The sequence below is a fragment of the Amblyraja radiata genome, chromosome 1, assembly GCF_010909765.2.
Source record: "Amblyraja radiata isolate CabotCenter1 chromosome 1, sAmbRad1.1.pri, whole genome shotgun sequence".
In the NCBI taxonomy this organism is placed as follows: domain Eukaryota; kingdom Metazoa; phylum Chordata; class Chondrichthyes; order Rajiformes; family Rajidae; genus Amblyraja; species Amblyraja radiata.
In genome coordinates this window covers 180,264,073-180,278,831 of record NC_045956.1, presented here as the reverse complement: position 1 = coordinate 180,278,831, position 14,759 = coordinate 180,264,073, and the positions used below count along the sequence as shown (strand labels likewise).

Genomic DNA, 14,759 nt, shown 5'->3' with positions numbered 1-14,759 from the left:
TGATATTGGGGGTAGGGTGCTGACATGGATAGGGAACTGGTTGGCAGACAGGAAACAAAGAGTAGGGATTAACGGAATGGCAGGCAGTGACTAGTTGGATGACGCTAGGTCTAGGACAACAGCTATTTACAATATACATTAATGATTTAGATGAAGGAATTAAAAGTAGCATTAGCAAATTTGCAATTGCCACAAAGCTGGGTGGCAGTGTGAACTGTGAAGCGGATGCTATTAGGATGCAGAGAGACTTGGACAGGTTGTGCGAGTGTGCAGATGCTGTATAATGTGGATAAATGTGAGGTTATCCACTTTGGTGGCAGGAAGGCAAATTATTATCTGAATGGCGTCAGGTTAGGGAAAGGGGAAGTACCACGAGACCTGGGTGTCCATGTACATCAGTCACTGAAAGTAAGCGTGCAGGTACAGCAGGCAGTAAAGGAAGCTAATGGCATGTTGGCCTTCATAACGGAGTTGAGTATAAGAGCAAAGAGATCGTTCTGCAATTGTACAGGGCCCTCACGAGACCACACCTGGGGTAGTGTGTGCAGTTTTGGTCTCATAATTTGAGGAAGGACATTCTTGCTATTGAGGCAGTGCAGAATACGTTTACTAGGTTAATTCCCGGGATGGCGGGACTCTCATATGATGAAAGAATGGAGCGACTGAGCTTGTATTCACTGGAATTTAGAAGAATGAGATCTTATAAAACAATATAAAATTATTAAGGAAATTAGACACACTAGATGCAGGAAACATGTTCCCAATGTTGGGGGAGTCTAGAACCAGGGGCCACAGTTTAAGAATAAGGGGTAGGCTATTTAGAACTGAGATGAGGAAAAACCTTTTCACCCAAAGGGGTGTGAATTTGTGGAAATCTCTGCCTTAGAAGGCAGTGGAAGCCGATTCACTGGATGCATTCAAAAGGGAGTTAGATAGAGCTCTTAGGGCCAGTGGAATGAAGGGGTATGGGGAAAAGGCAGGAACTGGGTACTGATTGTAGATGATCAACCATGATGACATTGAATGGTGGTGTTGGCTCGAGGGGCCGACTAGCCTACTCCTGCACCTATTGTCTATGTAACTCTACCATTGTGGCCCGAAGGGCCTGTTCTTGTGCTGTACTGTTCTATGTTCTAATGCAGACTTCCCATCACTTGCAACACAAAAACCACCTCACCAGCACAATAGTCAACTCCATCTCAAAAAGCTATTAAAAATATAAAAATTCAAGATTCAAATGGCCCCATCCCCATGCGAGCACCCGAGAAAAACAAAAAAGGATTATATTTAATAAAATGCAACATACTTAATCGGAGGAATTGAATCCGGGTTCCAGTCTGGATATCTGCAACAGACAACAATGTGAACGTTAGGAGTGACCATAACCACCGCATGCATCACAATGACAATCCTACACTATTTGTGCAAATTATTATTATTCAGCTCCCACCCGGCCCCATTTTGGCACTGAAGTGTAGGAACTGAAGGAGATTCACATTAGGCAGGAAATGGTGTTGGGTAGACTGAAGGCTGACAAATCCCCAGGGCCTGGTGGTCTGCATCCCAGGGTACTTAAGAAGGTGGCTCTAGAAATCGTGGACGCATTGGTGATCATTTTCCAATGATCTATAGATTTGGGACCAGTTCAAGTGGACTGGAGGGTTGCTAATGTTATCCCACTTTTATAAAAGATGAGATAGCGGCACATTTGGATAGCAGTAACAGGATTGGTTCGCGTCAGCATGCATTTACGAAGGGGAAATCATGCTTGACTAATCTTCTGGAATTTTTGGAGGATGTAACTAGGAAAATGGACAAGAGAGCCAGTGGATGTAGTGTATCTGGACTTTCAGAAAACCTTTGATAAGGTCTTACATAGGAGATTAATGGACAAAATTAGGGCACATGGTATTGGGGGTAAGTACTGACATGGACAGAAAATTGTTTGGCAGATAGGAAACAGAGTAGGGATTAACGGGTCCCTTTCAGAATGACAGGCAGTGACTAGTGGGGTACCGCAAGGCTCGGTACTGGGACTGCAGCTATTTACAAAATACATTAATGATTTAGATGACGCGGTTAAAAGTAACATTAGCAAATTTGCAGATGACACAAAGCTGGGTGGCAGTGTGAACGGTGAGGAGGATGCTATGAGGATGCAGGGTGACTTGAGACAGTTTGGGCGAGTGGGCAGATGCAGTTTAATGTAGATAAATGTGAGGTTATCCACTTTGATGGCAAGAACAGGAAGACAGATTATTATCTGAATGATGTCAAATTAGGAAATGGGGAAGTACGAGATCTGGGTGTCCTTGTACATCAGTCACTGAGAGTAAGCATGCAGGTACAGAAGGCAGTGAAGAAAGGTTGGCCTTCAAAACAAAAGTTGAGTATAGAAGCAAAGAGCTCCTTCTGCATTTGTACAGAGCCCTGGTGAAACCACACCTGGAGTAGCATGTGCAGTTTTGATCTCCAAATTTCAGGAAGGACATTCTTGCTATTGAGGGAGTGCAGCGTAGGTTCACGAGGTTATTTCCCAGGATGGCGGGACTGCCATATGTTGAAAGAATGGAGCAACAGGACTTGTATACACTGGAATTTAGAAGGATGAGAGGCAATCTTATAGAAACATATATTATTAAGGGATTGGACACACTTGAGGCAGGAAACATGTTTCCGATGTTGGGGCGAGTCCAGAACCAGGGGCCACAGTTTAAGAATATGGGGTAGGCCATTTAGAACGAAGACGAGGAAACACTTTTTCACCCAGAGAGTTGTGAATCTGTGGAATTCTCTGCCTCCAAAGGCATTGGAGGCCAATTCACTGGATGCATTCAAAAGAAAGTTAGATAGAGCTCTTAGGGCAAGTGGAATCAAGAGGTATGGGGAAAAGGCAGGAACTGGGTACTGATTGTAGATGATCAACCATGATGACTTTGAATGGTGGTGTTGGCTCGAGGGGCCGACTAGCCTATTCCTGCACCTATTGTCTATGTATCTATGTAACTACCATTGTGGCCCGAAGGGCCTGTTCTTGTGCTGTATTTTCTATGTTCTAATGCAGACTTCCCATCACTTGCAACACAAAAACCTCCTCACCAGCACAATAGTCAACTCCATCTCAAAAAGCTATTAAAAATATAAAAATTCAAGATTCAAATGGCCCCATCCCCATGCGAGCACCCGAGAAAAACAAAAAAGGATTACATTTAATAAAATGCAACATACTTATTAATCTGAGGAATTGAATCCGGGTTCCAGTCTGGATATCTGCAACAGACAACAATGTGAACGTTAGGAGTGACCATAACCACTGCATGCATCACAATGACAATCCTACACTATTTGTGCAAATTATTATTATTCAGCTCCCACCCGGCCCCATTTTGGCATTGAAGTGTAGGAACTGAAGGAGATTCACATTAGGCAGGAAATGGTGTTGGGTAGACTGAAGGCTGACAAATCCCCAGGGCCTGGTGGTCTGCATCCCAGGGTACTTAAGGAGTTGGCTCTAGAAATCGTGGACGCATTGGTGATCATTTTCCAATGATCTATAGACTCAGGATCAGTTCCTGTGGACTGGAGGGTGGCTAATGTCATCCCACTTTTTAAAAAAGGAGAGAGAAAACAGTGAATTATACACCAGTTAGCCTGACATCGGTGGTGGGGAAGATGCTGGAGTCAATGATAAAAGATGAAGTAGCAGCACATTTGGATAGCAGTAACAGGATCGGTCCGTGTCTGCATGGATCTGCGAAGGGGAAATCATGCTTGACTAATCTTCTGGAATTTTTTGAAGATGTAACTAGGAAAATGGACAAGGGAGAGCCAGTGGATGTAGTGTACCTGGACTTTCTGAAAGCATTTGATAAGGTCCCACATAGGAGATTAGTGGGCAAATTTAGAGCACATGGTATTGGGGATAGAGTGCTGAAATGGATAGAAAATTGGTTGCCAGACAGGAAACAGAGTAGGGATTAACAGGTTCCTTGGAGACTTGATAAGAGTCTTAGAGTGGAAACAGGTCCTTTGGCCCAACTTGCCCACACCAGGCAACATTTCCCATCTACACTAGTCCCACCTACCTGCGTTTGGCCCATACCCCTGAAAACCTGCCCTATCCATGTACCTGCCCAAATGTTTCTTAAAAGTTGCGATAGCACCTGCCTCAACTATCTCCTCTGGCAGCTCGTTCCATACACCTGTGACCCTTTCTGTGAACATGTTACCCCTCAGATTCTTATTAAATCTTTCCCCTTCACCTTAAACCTATGTCCTCTGGTTCTCGATTCCCCTACTCTGGGCAAAAGACTCTGTGTCTACCCGATCTATTCCTCGCATGATTTTATACCTCTCAATAAGATCACACCCTCAACCTCCTGCGTACCAAGGAAGAGTCCTAGCCTGCTCAACCTTTCTTCATAGCTCAGGCCCTCGAGTCCTGGCAACATTCTCGTAAAGGTATATTTCTCGTAGAAGTGTATGCAATTTTGAACGGCATAGATAGGGTAGACAGAACCTTTTTCCCCCAGGGTGGAAATGTGAAAGACTAGAGGGCAGAGCTTTAAGGTAAGGGGGCCAACATTTAAAGAGCGGAGCAAGATGGTCCAATCTTGCAAAATCCAATGGACTGATGTGTAGTACGCAACGGAGCGTAACTTCTGCCATTTCAGTAAACCCGACCCTATATTTGACCCGACCCGACTTCAGTTATGCGTTCAGTTAAAACGGCACACACCTTGTACAGGGAAGAACTGCAGATGCTGGTTTAAACCGAAGACAGACACAAAAGGCTGGAGTAACTCAGGCAGCATCTCTGGAGAGAAGGAATAGGTGATATTTCGGGTCGACTTTTTCAATAGCTGCCATCCTTCGCCCTGCTCCTGGTCTCGGCCCGCACCGATCTGCCGGACATGGTGTGTGTGTGTGTGTGTTGGCGGAGTCTGAGGGAAGCACCGGCACCAAGAGCGAGCGAATGCGCGGACAGGCGGACAAAAGCAAAGATTTTAGAGCGGCATAGGTGACATTTCGGATCGAGACCCTTCTTCAGACAGTCAAGGGAGATATAGGCATATCTTCCATGAATTTATCCTTAGTACCGTCTATATCTCTTGTTCCTCTTTCCCCTGACCCAAGTCTGAAGAAGGGTCTCGACCCGAAATGTCACCTATGGTGCTCTATGATCGTTGCTTTCGTCCGTCTGTCCACGCGTTCGCTCGCTCTTGGTGCCGGCGCTTCTCCCCTCAGACTCCGCCAAACAAACACAAACACACACAGCACGTCCGGCAGATCAGTGCGGGCCGAGACCAGAAGCAGGGTGAAGGGTGACATCAAACGGGCCATGGCAGCTATCGAAAAAGTATGGAAATGGTAGGGGGGAAATTAAAAAAAAAAACACCCGAAGCACCGCCATTAAATATGATCAAGGCTGATCATCTAAAATCAGTACCCTGTTCCGCCATATCCCTTGATTCATTTAGCCCTAAGAGCTAACTCTAACTCTCTTGAAAACATCCAGAATATTGGCCTCCACTACCTTCTGTAGCAGAGAATTCCACAGATTCACAACTCTCTGGGTGAAGATGTTTTTCCGCATCTCAGTCCTAAATGGCCTACCCCTTATTCTTAATCTGTGACCCCTGGTTCTGGACTCCCCCAATATTGGGAACATTTTTCCTGTCCAATCCTCGAGGAATTTTATATGTTTCTATAAGATACCGTCTCATCTATCTAAAGTCCAGTGAATACAAGCCCAGTCGACCCATTCTTTCATATGTCAGACCCGCCATCCTAGGAATTAACCTGGTGAACCTATGCTGCACTCCCTAAATAGCAATAATGTTCTTCCACAAATTAGGAGACCAAAATTGCATACAATACTCCAGATGCTGTCTCACCAGGGCCCTGTACAACTGCAGTAGGACCTCCTTGCTCCTAAAGGTTGAAAGCACACACACCACCAGACTTAGGAACAGCTTCTTCCCCTCTGTTACCAGGCTTCTGAACGGTTCTTCCATAAGCTAGGATACTGTACACACAAGTGCGAGGTTTCCTGTATTGGTAAGAAATATTCTGAGGCTCTGCAGCATTGAATAACTTACTGAAGAACTGCTCATTGTGTTATTCACCCCTACCCCATTGTGGACATTGGACTTTGTCTCTGGAATGTGCTACTATATTCTGCCCTCTGTATCTTCCCCTTTGCTCCACCTATTGTACTTGAGTTTAGCCTGGTTGCATTTATGCATAGTATTATATAATCTGATTAGATAGCATACAAAACAAACCTTTTCACTGTACCTCAGTACATGTGACAATAAAACTTTTAAAAAACGACAATTTAAGAACAGAAGGGCCTCAGCCATGATGCATTCTATAACAAGCAACTTTCTGACAGAGTACTTTGGTAGGGTGTTGGAGAGCTACCTTATAAAGAAGATGGCGTCTCCATAGAGCTGTACATCACAGAAGAGAAAGGAGAAAGAAAATATATATACACATCACAACCTCTGTTTAACAAATTAAATCTTTTACAAGCAACCCCTGAAAAGAAAGATCACAAACTCAATTAAAAACCCTTACTCTTTGAGCAAAAGTCGGCAGCTTTCATTGTGGACAGATGTTTTGTTGTGACGTCCCCAATCCTGAGAAAACAAAGAAAACAAAAACTTTTTAGCACAAAATAGAAAAATAAGCCATGCTACAAAGCAAAACGTGCCAATGAAAGTACAGACCGTTTATACACTCCGCACAAGTTCAAAAGGCATCCCTCATGTTTACGGTTATTTTCTTTGAGGGACAAACTCTAGATAAAGTACAGGTATAGACAAATGCACAGAACCCACGGCAGAACACTGGTGCCAAATGCTTATTGACAATCTGTGAAGCAATAACACAATGAGCAGTTCTTCAGTAAGTTATTCAATGCTGCAGAGCCTCAGAATATTTCTTACCAATACAGGAAACCTCGCACTTGTGTGTACATGATGCCTAAATAAGTTATTTAAAGAGTTTACTATTGATTCCAGCAAAATTAGATTTTAATTATTGTCAGCCTGGCAAACCAGACCAAGTGAATGCTTTACCCAGCAGGGTTTATTATTACATCAAACCACTGCATCAAAACTGCCACAAAATGAGCTCTTCACAGTATTCGACAAATGGTATTGTTAATGAAAGTAAATCTGAACCCAGTATTCTGCTGCTAGAGAATACCCAAGCACATCCTCCATCCCCTAGACCTAACCAGATTCCAGCTATGGTCTTCTTGTTGTCTGCAGCATGACCTCCAAAGCAAGCCAGCATTTCCTCATCAACCAGCTAGATTGACCAGTGTGTATCCTCAGTGGAGCAATTTCTGCTGCTGCTTGGATTTTAAGCAATAATCCTCTGCCAATAAACCCAAAGGAAAACCAGATGAATGCCATTAGTAATTGGATTATATAACCATATAACAATTACAGCACGGAAACAGGCCATCTCGACCCCTCTAGTCCGTGCCGAACACATAATCTCCCCTAGTCCCATATACCTGCGCTCAGACCATAACCCTCCATTCCTTTCCCATCCATATAACTATCCAATGTAGTTATGTAGAAGTCATAGCTTTTTTTTTATGAAAGGGAGAGATAAAACTAAAAGGCATTGTTTTTTAAAGAATTGGGTGAAATGAACATTCATTTGATAAGATTAATATTCTACAGCAGCAAGTTAAATATGCAAATTTTACAAGAATGGAAAACAAACCACTTGCTCATGAGGGTTTTAAAGTTCTTGATATAAAATAGTGTTGGAACAGTTTGATTTGCCCAGAAACTTGTGTTAAGAACCTGACCCTTCTGTTTCCCAGCCCCAAGTGTCTATGCACAATTCCCACAACAAAGACCATAAAGTCACAAGTTCACAAGTTCTAGGAGCAATATTAGACCATTTGGTCCATCAAGACTATTCTGCCATTCAATCATGCCTGATCTATCTTACCCTCTCAATCTCATTCTCCTGCCTTCTCCCCATAAATCCACGAGATGTTAACATTGCAGTTTTTAGTTATTGTTTGGGAGCCTCAAGAAAAATGATGATTCTACATTGATTATTGTCCATCCTGTAGCTGCCTTCAATATGGTGCAGTCCTTCTTGCAGTCTGGAAACAGGCTATTCGGTCCAATTCACCCACACTATCCAGTGGACCTTTCCATATTAATCCCATTGTTTAGCCTTTGATGCCTATGTGATTCAAGTGCTCACGTCAACACATCTTAATGTTGTCACTGATCCAACTTCATCCACCGTCTCAGGCAGGGAGTTTAGATTTTCATGTCGATAGATGTTCATGGTTAGGCAGTTTCTGTAGTTAACGTTATCAGTCACTTGTTCAAATATTGGCTAGATCTTGGTCCGCGCAGGCACGGGAATGCTTATTTTGGTACTGAATATGTAATTGATATTAGTGCAATCATAAGTGAACATACCCTCTTCAAACTTATAGGAAGGCGACTGACAGAACAGTTGAAAATGGTTGAGCCCAGGGTTCCATTGGTTGATTGGCCTCCAACAACCTGCGTGAGATGCAGCTCCAACCACTGGAGATTTTTCTCATTGATGCCTATTGATGTTGGTTTATCAGGGTTCCTTGATGTCCCACTTGATCAATACTACCTTGATGCCAAGGGCCGTCACACTCACTTCAATCTCCGGAGTTCAGCTTCCTGATCCACGGTTGGAACGAGGCCCTGAAGAAGTCTGAAGCCGAGAAGTCCCGGCGAAACCCAGACCGACATTGGTGAGCAAAGGGCAGCACAGTGGTGTAGCAGTAGTGTTGCTTCCTTATTGGCCAGAGAATCTGGTTCAATCCTGACAACTGGTGCTTGACAGTTTGTACATTCTCCCTGTAAGTCGGTGGGGGCGCTGCGAGTCGGCTGCCCTGCCAGCAGCGTGTTCGTTATTTCGGCTTTTTTTTTGTGTGGGTGTCTCTAATGTTAGTTTGGGTGTGTCTTGTGTGGGGGGTGGTGAGGAGGGGAAAGGGGGGAACCGCTTTCGGTCGCCTCCTCCACGGAGAGGCGACTTTTTCTATGTCACCTCCCTCGCGGCCTAACACCATGGATTGGAGCGGCCTTTACTGGAGTCGAGCCCGGAGCATCGACAGCAGGAGCAGAGTGGACATTCCATCACGGAGCGGGCGAATCCTTGCCGTGGGTCGCCAGAGAGAATTGCTCCGATCATTGGGAATGCAAGCTAGAGAGGTGCTGCCAAAGGTGTGATTTGCTGGAGAGTATCTTGCGAATGGCTCCCACTGCAGAATGCTAGCAACAATGAAGGCAAGCATGCCTTCTTTACCATACCATCTACTCCGAAACTTATTGGCACAACAACTTCAATGATCATTGCCAGATGACAGAGAATACCTGGCAATTTTCCACATTATCTATGAGCTGGAACAGCTCAGCTGGTTTTCAAAGTCAAGAACTTCGCGTGAAAGAATCTTCAACCTGAAACGTTAACCTTGCTTCTCCTCCCGGAGTCAGACTAACCTGTTTTTAATTTTAGGATTCAAGATTGTATGCAGTACCCTACTTTATGTCGGATGGAGTGAATCAAAAGTATTGAAGCCTTCTGAGATGGGATCTACTGGTTGCAAATGCTATAGCTTTGCCTTCTGCCCACATGCTGGGCTCTGCCATCACCGAGGATGGGTCAGCTCGAAAAGTCTCATCGCACAAGCTAATTAATTGAGCATTACCATTCATAGTCAAGCATCAAGCAAAGCTTTGATTTGTGAATGCTTGTCCGAAGAAGGATCCCAACCCAAAATGTTACCTACCCATGTTCTTCGGAGATGTTGCCTGACATGTTAGTTACTCCAACACTTTGCGTTTTGCTTTTGGGAATGCTGTGAGAATGTTGCTCTCCATATAAAGCACACGGCTGCGGTTTAATTTGAATGCATTCAGGCAAGGTCTGCACCAGTAGACACAAAGTGCTGGAGGAACTCAGCGGGTCAGGCAGCATCTCTGAAGAACATGGATCAGGTCGGGAGCCTTCTCGGACAGAAGAACCTTAAATGTCACTTATTCATGTCCTCCGTGTTGCCTGTCCTGATAAATTACTACAGAACTTTGCGTCTTCTTTTGTAAACCGGCATCTGCAGTTCCATCATCTACTACTAACTGGGGCTTGGACTCCTAAGCTTGAGAAACTCAATACTAGTATGAAACTACACGACCATTGTAAAACTGGTTTATTAACATCTTTAGGAAAGTAAACTTGCTTTCTTAATCTTCTGGATTAAATTCAACCCAGACCGTGTGATAGTTGACTCTTTATCCCCCTCCTAATTGTCCTGCTCACTCAGTATGGGGCCATTAGGGATGGGCAATAAACAGGTGTCTTGGCCAGCTTTCCGCTCATCCTATAAGAATCAAGCGCCAAGCAGCGGTCCAGTTCCAGTTTAGTTTACAGTCACTTGTACCGAGCTTTCAATCTGCAAGCTCTAAGCTTAATACTAAGATTTAGAAAAGTCATTTTTATCAATGTTGGCAATGACAGATGTATCTGCAAAAGGTAGATGTCGCATAATCACATTTTGCACTTGTGCTAATTCTGTCACCATCTGCTGTAGATCCAATTTGGCAACAATAGTACTCAGCGATAGACACCAGAGCCCCTGACACAGAGTGCACTCTATGCCCTGCTTTTCTCCAAGCAATGCTTCACCTCGGCTATTTATCCATCCCCGGAGAAAAACTGGTGACTGGCAGCCAGCTTTCCTGTGTTCTATGCGATTTCATGGAGTCCAAAATAAAAGTTGAGAACTCCCTCTGAACCGAAGACCAGTGTGCGAACATCTTGGGTGGGTTCTTCTTCCCTGCGACGCAGGATATGATGATGTTGGGTGGAAGGTCTAAATGTCTGACAGCAGATTCAAAATCAGATAGCCAAAAGAGGGACATGAGACAATAGTCGAGCAAAGGCAGGCAAGATAAGCACCAGGACAGGGCAAAAAACAGTGGTATTCTACATCAATCACCTATGCTCTCGGTCAGCGAATTTCAAAACCTTGTGTTGATGCTTCTTTGAAGGCAGCTTTTATGAAATAGTCCTTTGGGACCATCCACCAATTACGAATCATTAACATTTTAAACTTCCTCCAGATTCTGTTAATAAAGGACATAAAACACTGGAGCACAGGGTCAGCCCTTCCACCCCCGATGACTAGGCTACATATGACACCAAATTAAATGTATCCCTTCTTCCTGCACATGCTCCTTATCCTTCCATTCCCTGCATATCCATGTGCCCATCCAAAAGCCTCTGAAACACCACTATCGTATCAGCTTCCAATACCACCCTCGGCCGCACGTTCCGGGCAAGTTTCCCATCATATCTCCCTTAAACTTTGCCACTTTCACCATAAAGCTATGTCCTCTAGTCTTTGATACTTCCACTCGGAGGGGCAGCTTTTTCACATAGAGCGTATATGGAATGAGATATGCAGATAAGGAGAATGAGATAAGGAGGTGCAGTCGTCTTTCTTACAGTTTGGCTTTCTTCCCAACCAATTGTTCAAGCGCTTTTGATTGCAACATGCGCCTTAATTTAGTTCAACAAAGAAACTGACAAGTTACTAAAGAACCTTGTTTAGTAGGACAGGTTTCTAAATAAGGAAGATTTGGACGGATATAGAAACATAGAAAATAGGTGCAGGAGTAGGCCATTCGGCCCTTCAAGCCTGCACCGCTATTCAATATGATCATGGCTGATCATCCAACTCAGTATCCTGTACCTGCCTTCTCTCCATACCCCCTGATCTCTTTAGCCACTAGGGCCACATCTAACTCCCTCTTAAATATAGCCAATGAACTGACCTCAACTACCTTCTGTGGCAGAGAATTCCAGACATTCACCACTCTCTGTGTGAAAAAATTTTTCCTCATCTCGGTCCTAAAAGATTTCCCCCTTATCCTTAAACTGTGACCCCTTGTTCTGGACTTCCCCAACATCGGGAACAATCTTCCTGCATCTAGCCTATCCAACCCCTTAAGAATGTTGTAAGTTTCTATAAGATCCCCCCTCAATCTTCTAAATTCTAGCGAGTACAAACCGAGTCTATCCATTCTTTCTTCATATGAAAGTCCTGACATCCCAGGAATCAGTCTGGTGAACCTTCTCTGTACTCCCTCTATGGCAAGAATGTCTTTCCTCAGATTAGGAGACCAAAATTGTACGCAATACTCCAGGAGTGGTCTCACCAATATGAGCTAAACACAGGCACATGGGGCCACTTGGACCTAAAGGCCTATTTCAATGCTGCATGACTCAATGACTGTAACAGAATCCGAAGAATTAAAATACTAACAGATTCATAATATAGGTGAAGGGCTCCAAAGGGCTATTTAATAAAAGATGAGTCCAAAAAGGTAACAACACAAATTCCCTGACAAAAGGTTTATCATGTTGGTGATCATCCCATGCAACAAAACCTTTCAGCTTGTTGGTGGTCGAGGTGATGCTGCCAGAGTAGCCTCTGCAGTGCCTTTTGTAGGTGGTGAACACTGCAGCCACTAGGCATCAGTTGCAAAGGGAATGAAGCTTGGGTTGAAGAACTAATTAAACAAGCTGCTGTAATGCGGATGGCTTCTTGAGTGTTATGGGAGCCACGCTCATCAAGGAAAGTAGAAAATATTCCATTGTGTTCCTGACAAGTGCCTTGTGGGTGGTGGAAAAGCTTCTCGGTGGCACGACTTGATCCACTTGCTGCAGGGGCATGCAATCTCTGACCTATTCCTGTAGTCAGAGCGTTTACATATAGTCCAGTTCAGTTTTTTGGTTCCAATTTAATCTGCAAGCAGACCGATTTATTCTCCTGGATTTGTAACAAGTCATGTTCATTTAGTAGGTACACAAAAATGCTGGAGAAACTCAGCGGGTGCAGCAGCATCTATGGAACGAAGGAAATAGGCAACGTTTCGGGCCAAAACCACTAGTAGTATGTGCACTTTCTAAACTAGCAATGAGTATGAGATGGAGTTGAATATTCCATTCTTCAATGCTGGATCTTGTACAATAGGAAGAATTTCAGCATTCTATAAATCTGAACCTGATCAGTAACTGAAATATTGCAATCAAATCTAAACAAAGACACATTTTTGTTCTGATTGTAAGTGAAGCTTCATAGACAGGCAAACGTATATGGCACATGGAAATGGTGAATTGGCATTCTGTGCAGTAGAACCAAAGTTCAAGGGATGACGAGTTGGATAACTCAAGCCAAAAGATTCAGCCACAAAAATTAATGTCTGGCACAGGTCGCAGAACAGTTGTCTCACAGCTCCTGCGACCCGCTCCGTATGGAAACACACTGCCTGTGTTTCCCCTAGTTTTCTGCCACATCCCAATGGGTGTATAAATTGCAAAGCAAATTGGCCACTGTAATTTGTCCCCAGTGTGCAAATGAGGGGGAGAATCAGTGGCGAGAAAGCTGTTGGGAACAAGGGGAGAATAAAATGGATGTTTGCTGATCAGCGCAGACTCATGAACCAAAGGACCTGATTTCATGCTAAATGATCCGGTAAGTCTCAGAAGTCACATAAAAGACTCATACCTCCCTAACACCAAGGCATTGCAGTTGAGGTCAAGATTCAAGATTCTCAAGAGGTCAATTGTCCAAAATGGCTATCCGATTCAACACTATTCTATTCTAGACCTATGGACCTCAAAGTCTGATTCAATGGTTAAACTAGTAGGAAATTCATCACAACCAATCTTGATTGTACATCACAACCAATCTCGCCCAACAAAGGCAGGTGCAGTTTCAGATCCTCGTCAGCAGGAGGGATTCGGGTTTTGGCTGTTGCTACTTAAGAACTGAAATTGTTGAAGTAGGTGCCACATAAGGATTACAATAATAACAAGACTCTCCTGTACCCTCATATGCCCTCCAGTGAGTATGTGACTGCTATTGAAAATATTTAACCATATCTATCCACATTCCTGTATTATTTCTTTATACTCACCATCATATAATGTCAACCATAATCCTATGAAACAAAGTTGCTGGAGATGTAAAATAACTACTGATTCCAATATTATCTCCATGATTTGTATATTTTGATGACATTTGACCACATCCTAACCATGTGAATTTAAAACAAAAAGTAGCAAGTACAAAGTGGTCAAGTCATTGCAAGATATTCTCTAAATCCTTAGAGAAGAACAGGATTGAGATACTGTATTCAATAATTCGACATATTGTGGGAGCTATGGATTTTGAAAACAATACTGAGATAAGCAAATCAAGAAGCAGGCAAGCATAATAAACAACCAGATATAGGGCTGGGGAATCTATACAGTGCTCTCCATAATGTTTGGGACAAAGACATGTCATTTATTTATTTGCCTTTGTACTCCACAATTTGAGATTTAGTCAGATTTTATTGAAGGCCATTTTTATACATTTTGGTTTTACCATGTAGAAATTACAGCAGTATTTATAGTCTCCCCATTTCTGGGCACCATAATGTTTGGGGCACAGCAATGTCATGTAAATGAAAGTAGTCATGTTTTGTATTTTGTTGCATATCCTTTACGTGCAATGACTGCTTGTAGCCTGCGATTCACGGACATCACCAGTTTCTGGGTGTCTTCTCTGGTGATGCTCTGCCAGGCCTGTATTGCAGCCATCTTTAGCTTATGCTTGTTTTGGGGGCTAGTCCCCTTCAGTTTTCTTTTCAGCATATAAAAGGCATGCTCAATTAGGTTCAGTT

At 43.5% G+C, this 14,759-nt stretch overlaps 1 protein-coding gene across 1 annotated transcript in view; it reads right to left on the bottom strand.

Annotated features, from left to right (window-relative positions):
- znf638 (zinc finger protein 638) overlaps positions 1-14,759 on the bottom strand; it is a 135,269-nt gene that overhangs the window by 83,233 nt on the left and 37,277 nt on the right. The window contains exons 3-5 of the mRNA XM_033035696.1: positions 6,583-6,644; positions 3,229-3,270; positions 1,307-1,345 (exon numbers count right to left, since the gene is read on the bottom strand). Of these exons, the coding sequence (XP_032891587.1) occupies positions 1,307-1,345; positions 3,229-3,270; positions 6,583-6,644 (143 nt within the window). The remainder of the gene's footprint in view (positions 1-1,306; positions 1,346-3,228; positions 3,271-6,582; positions 6,645-14,759) is intronic.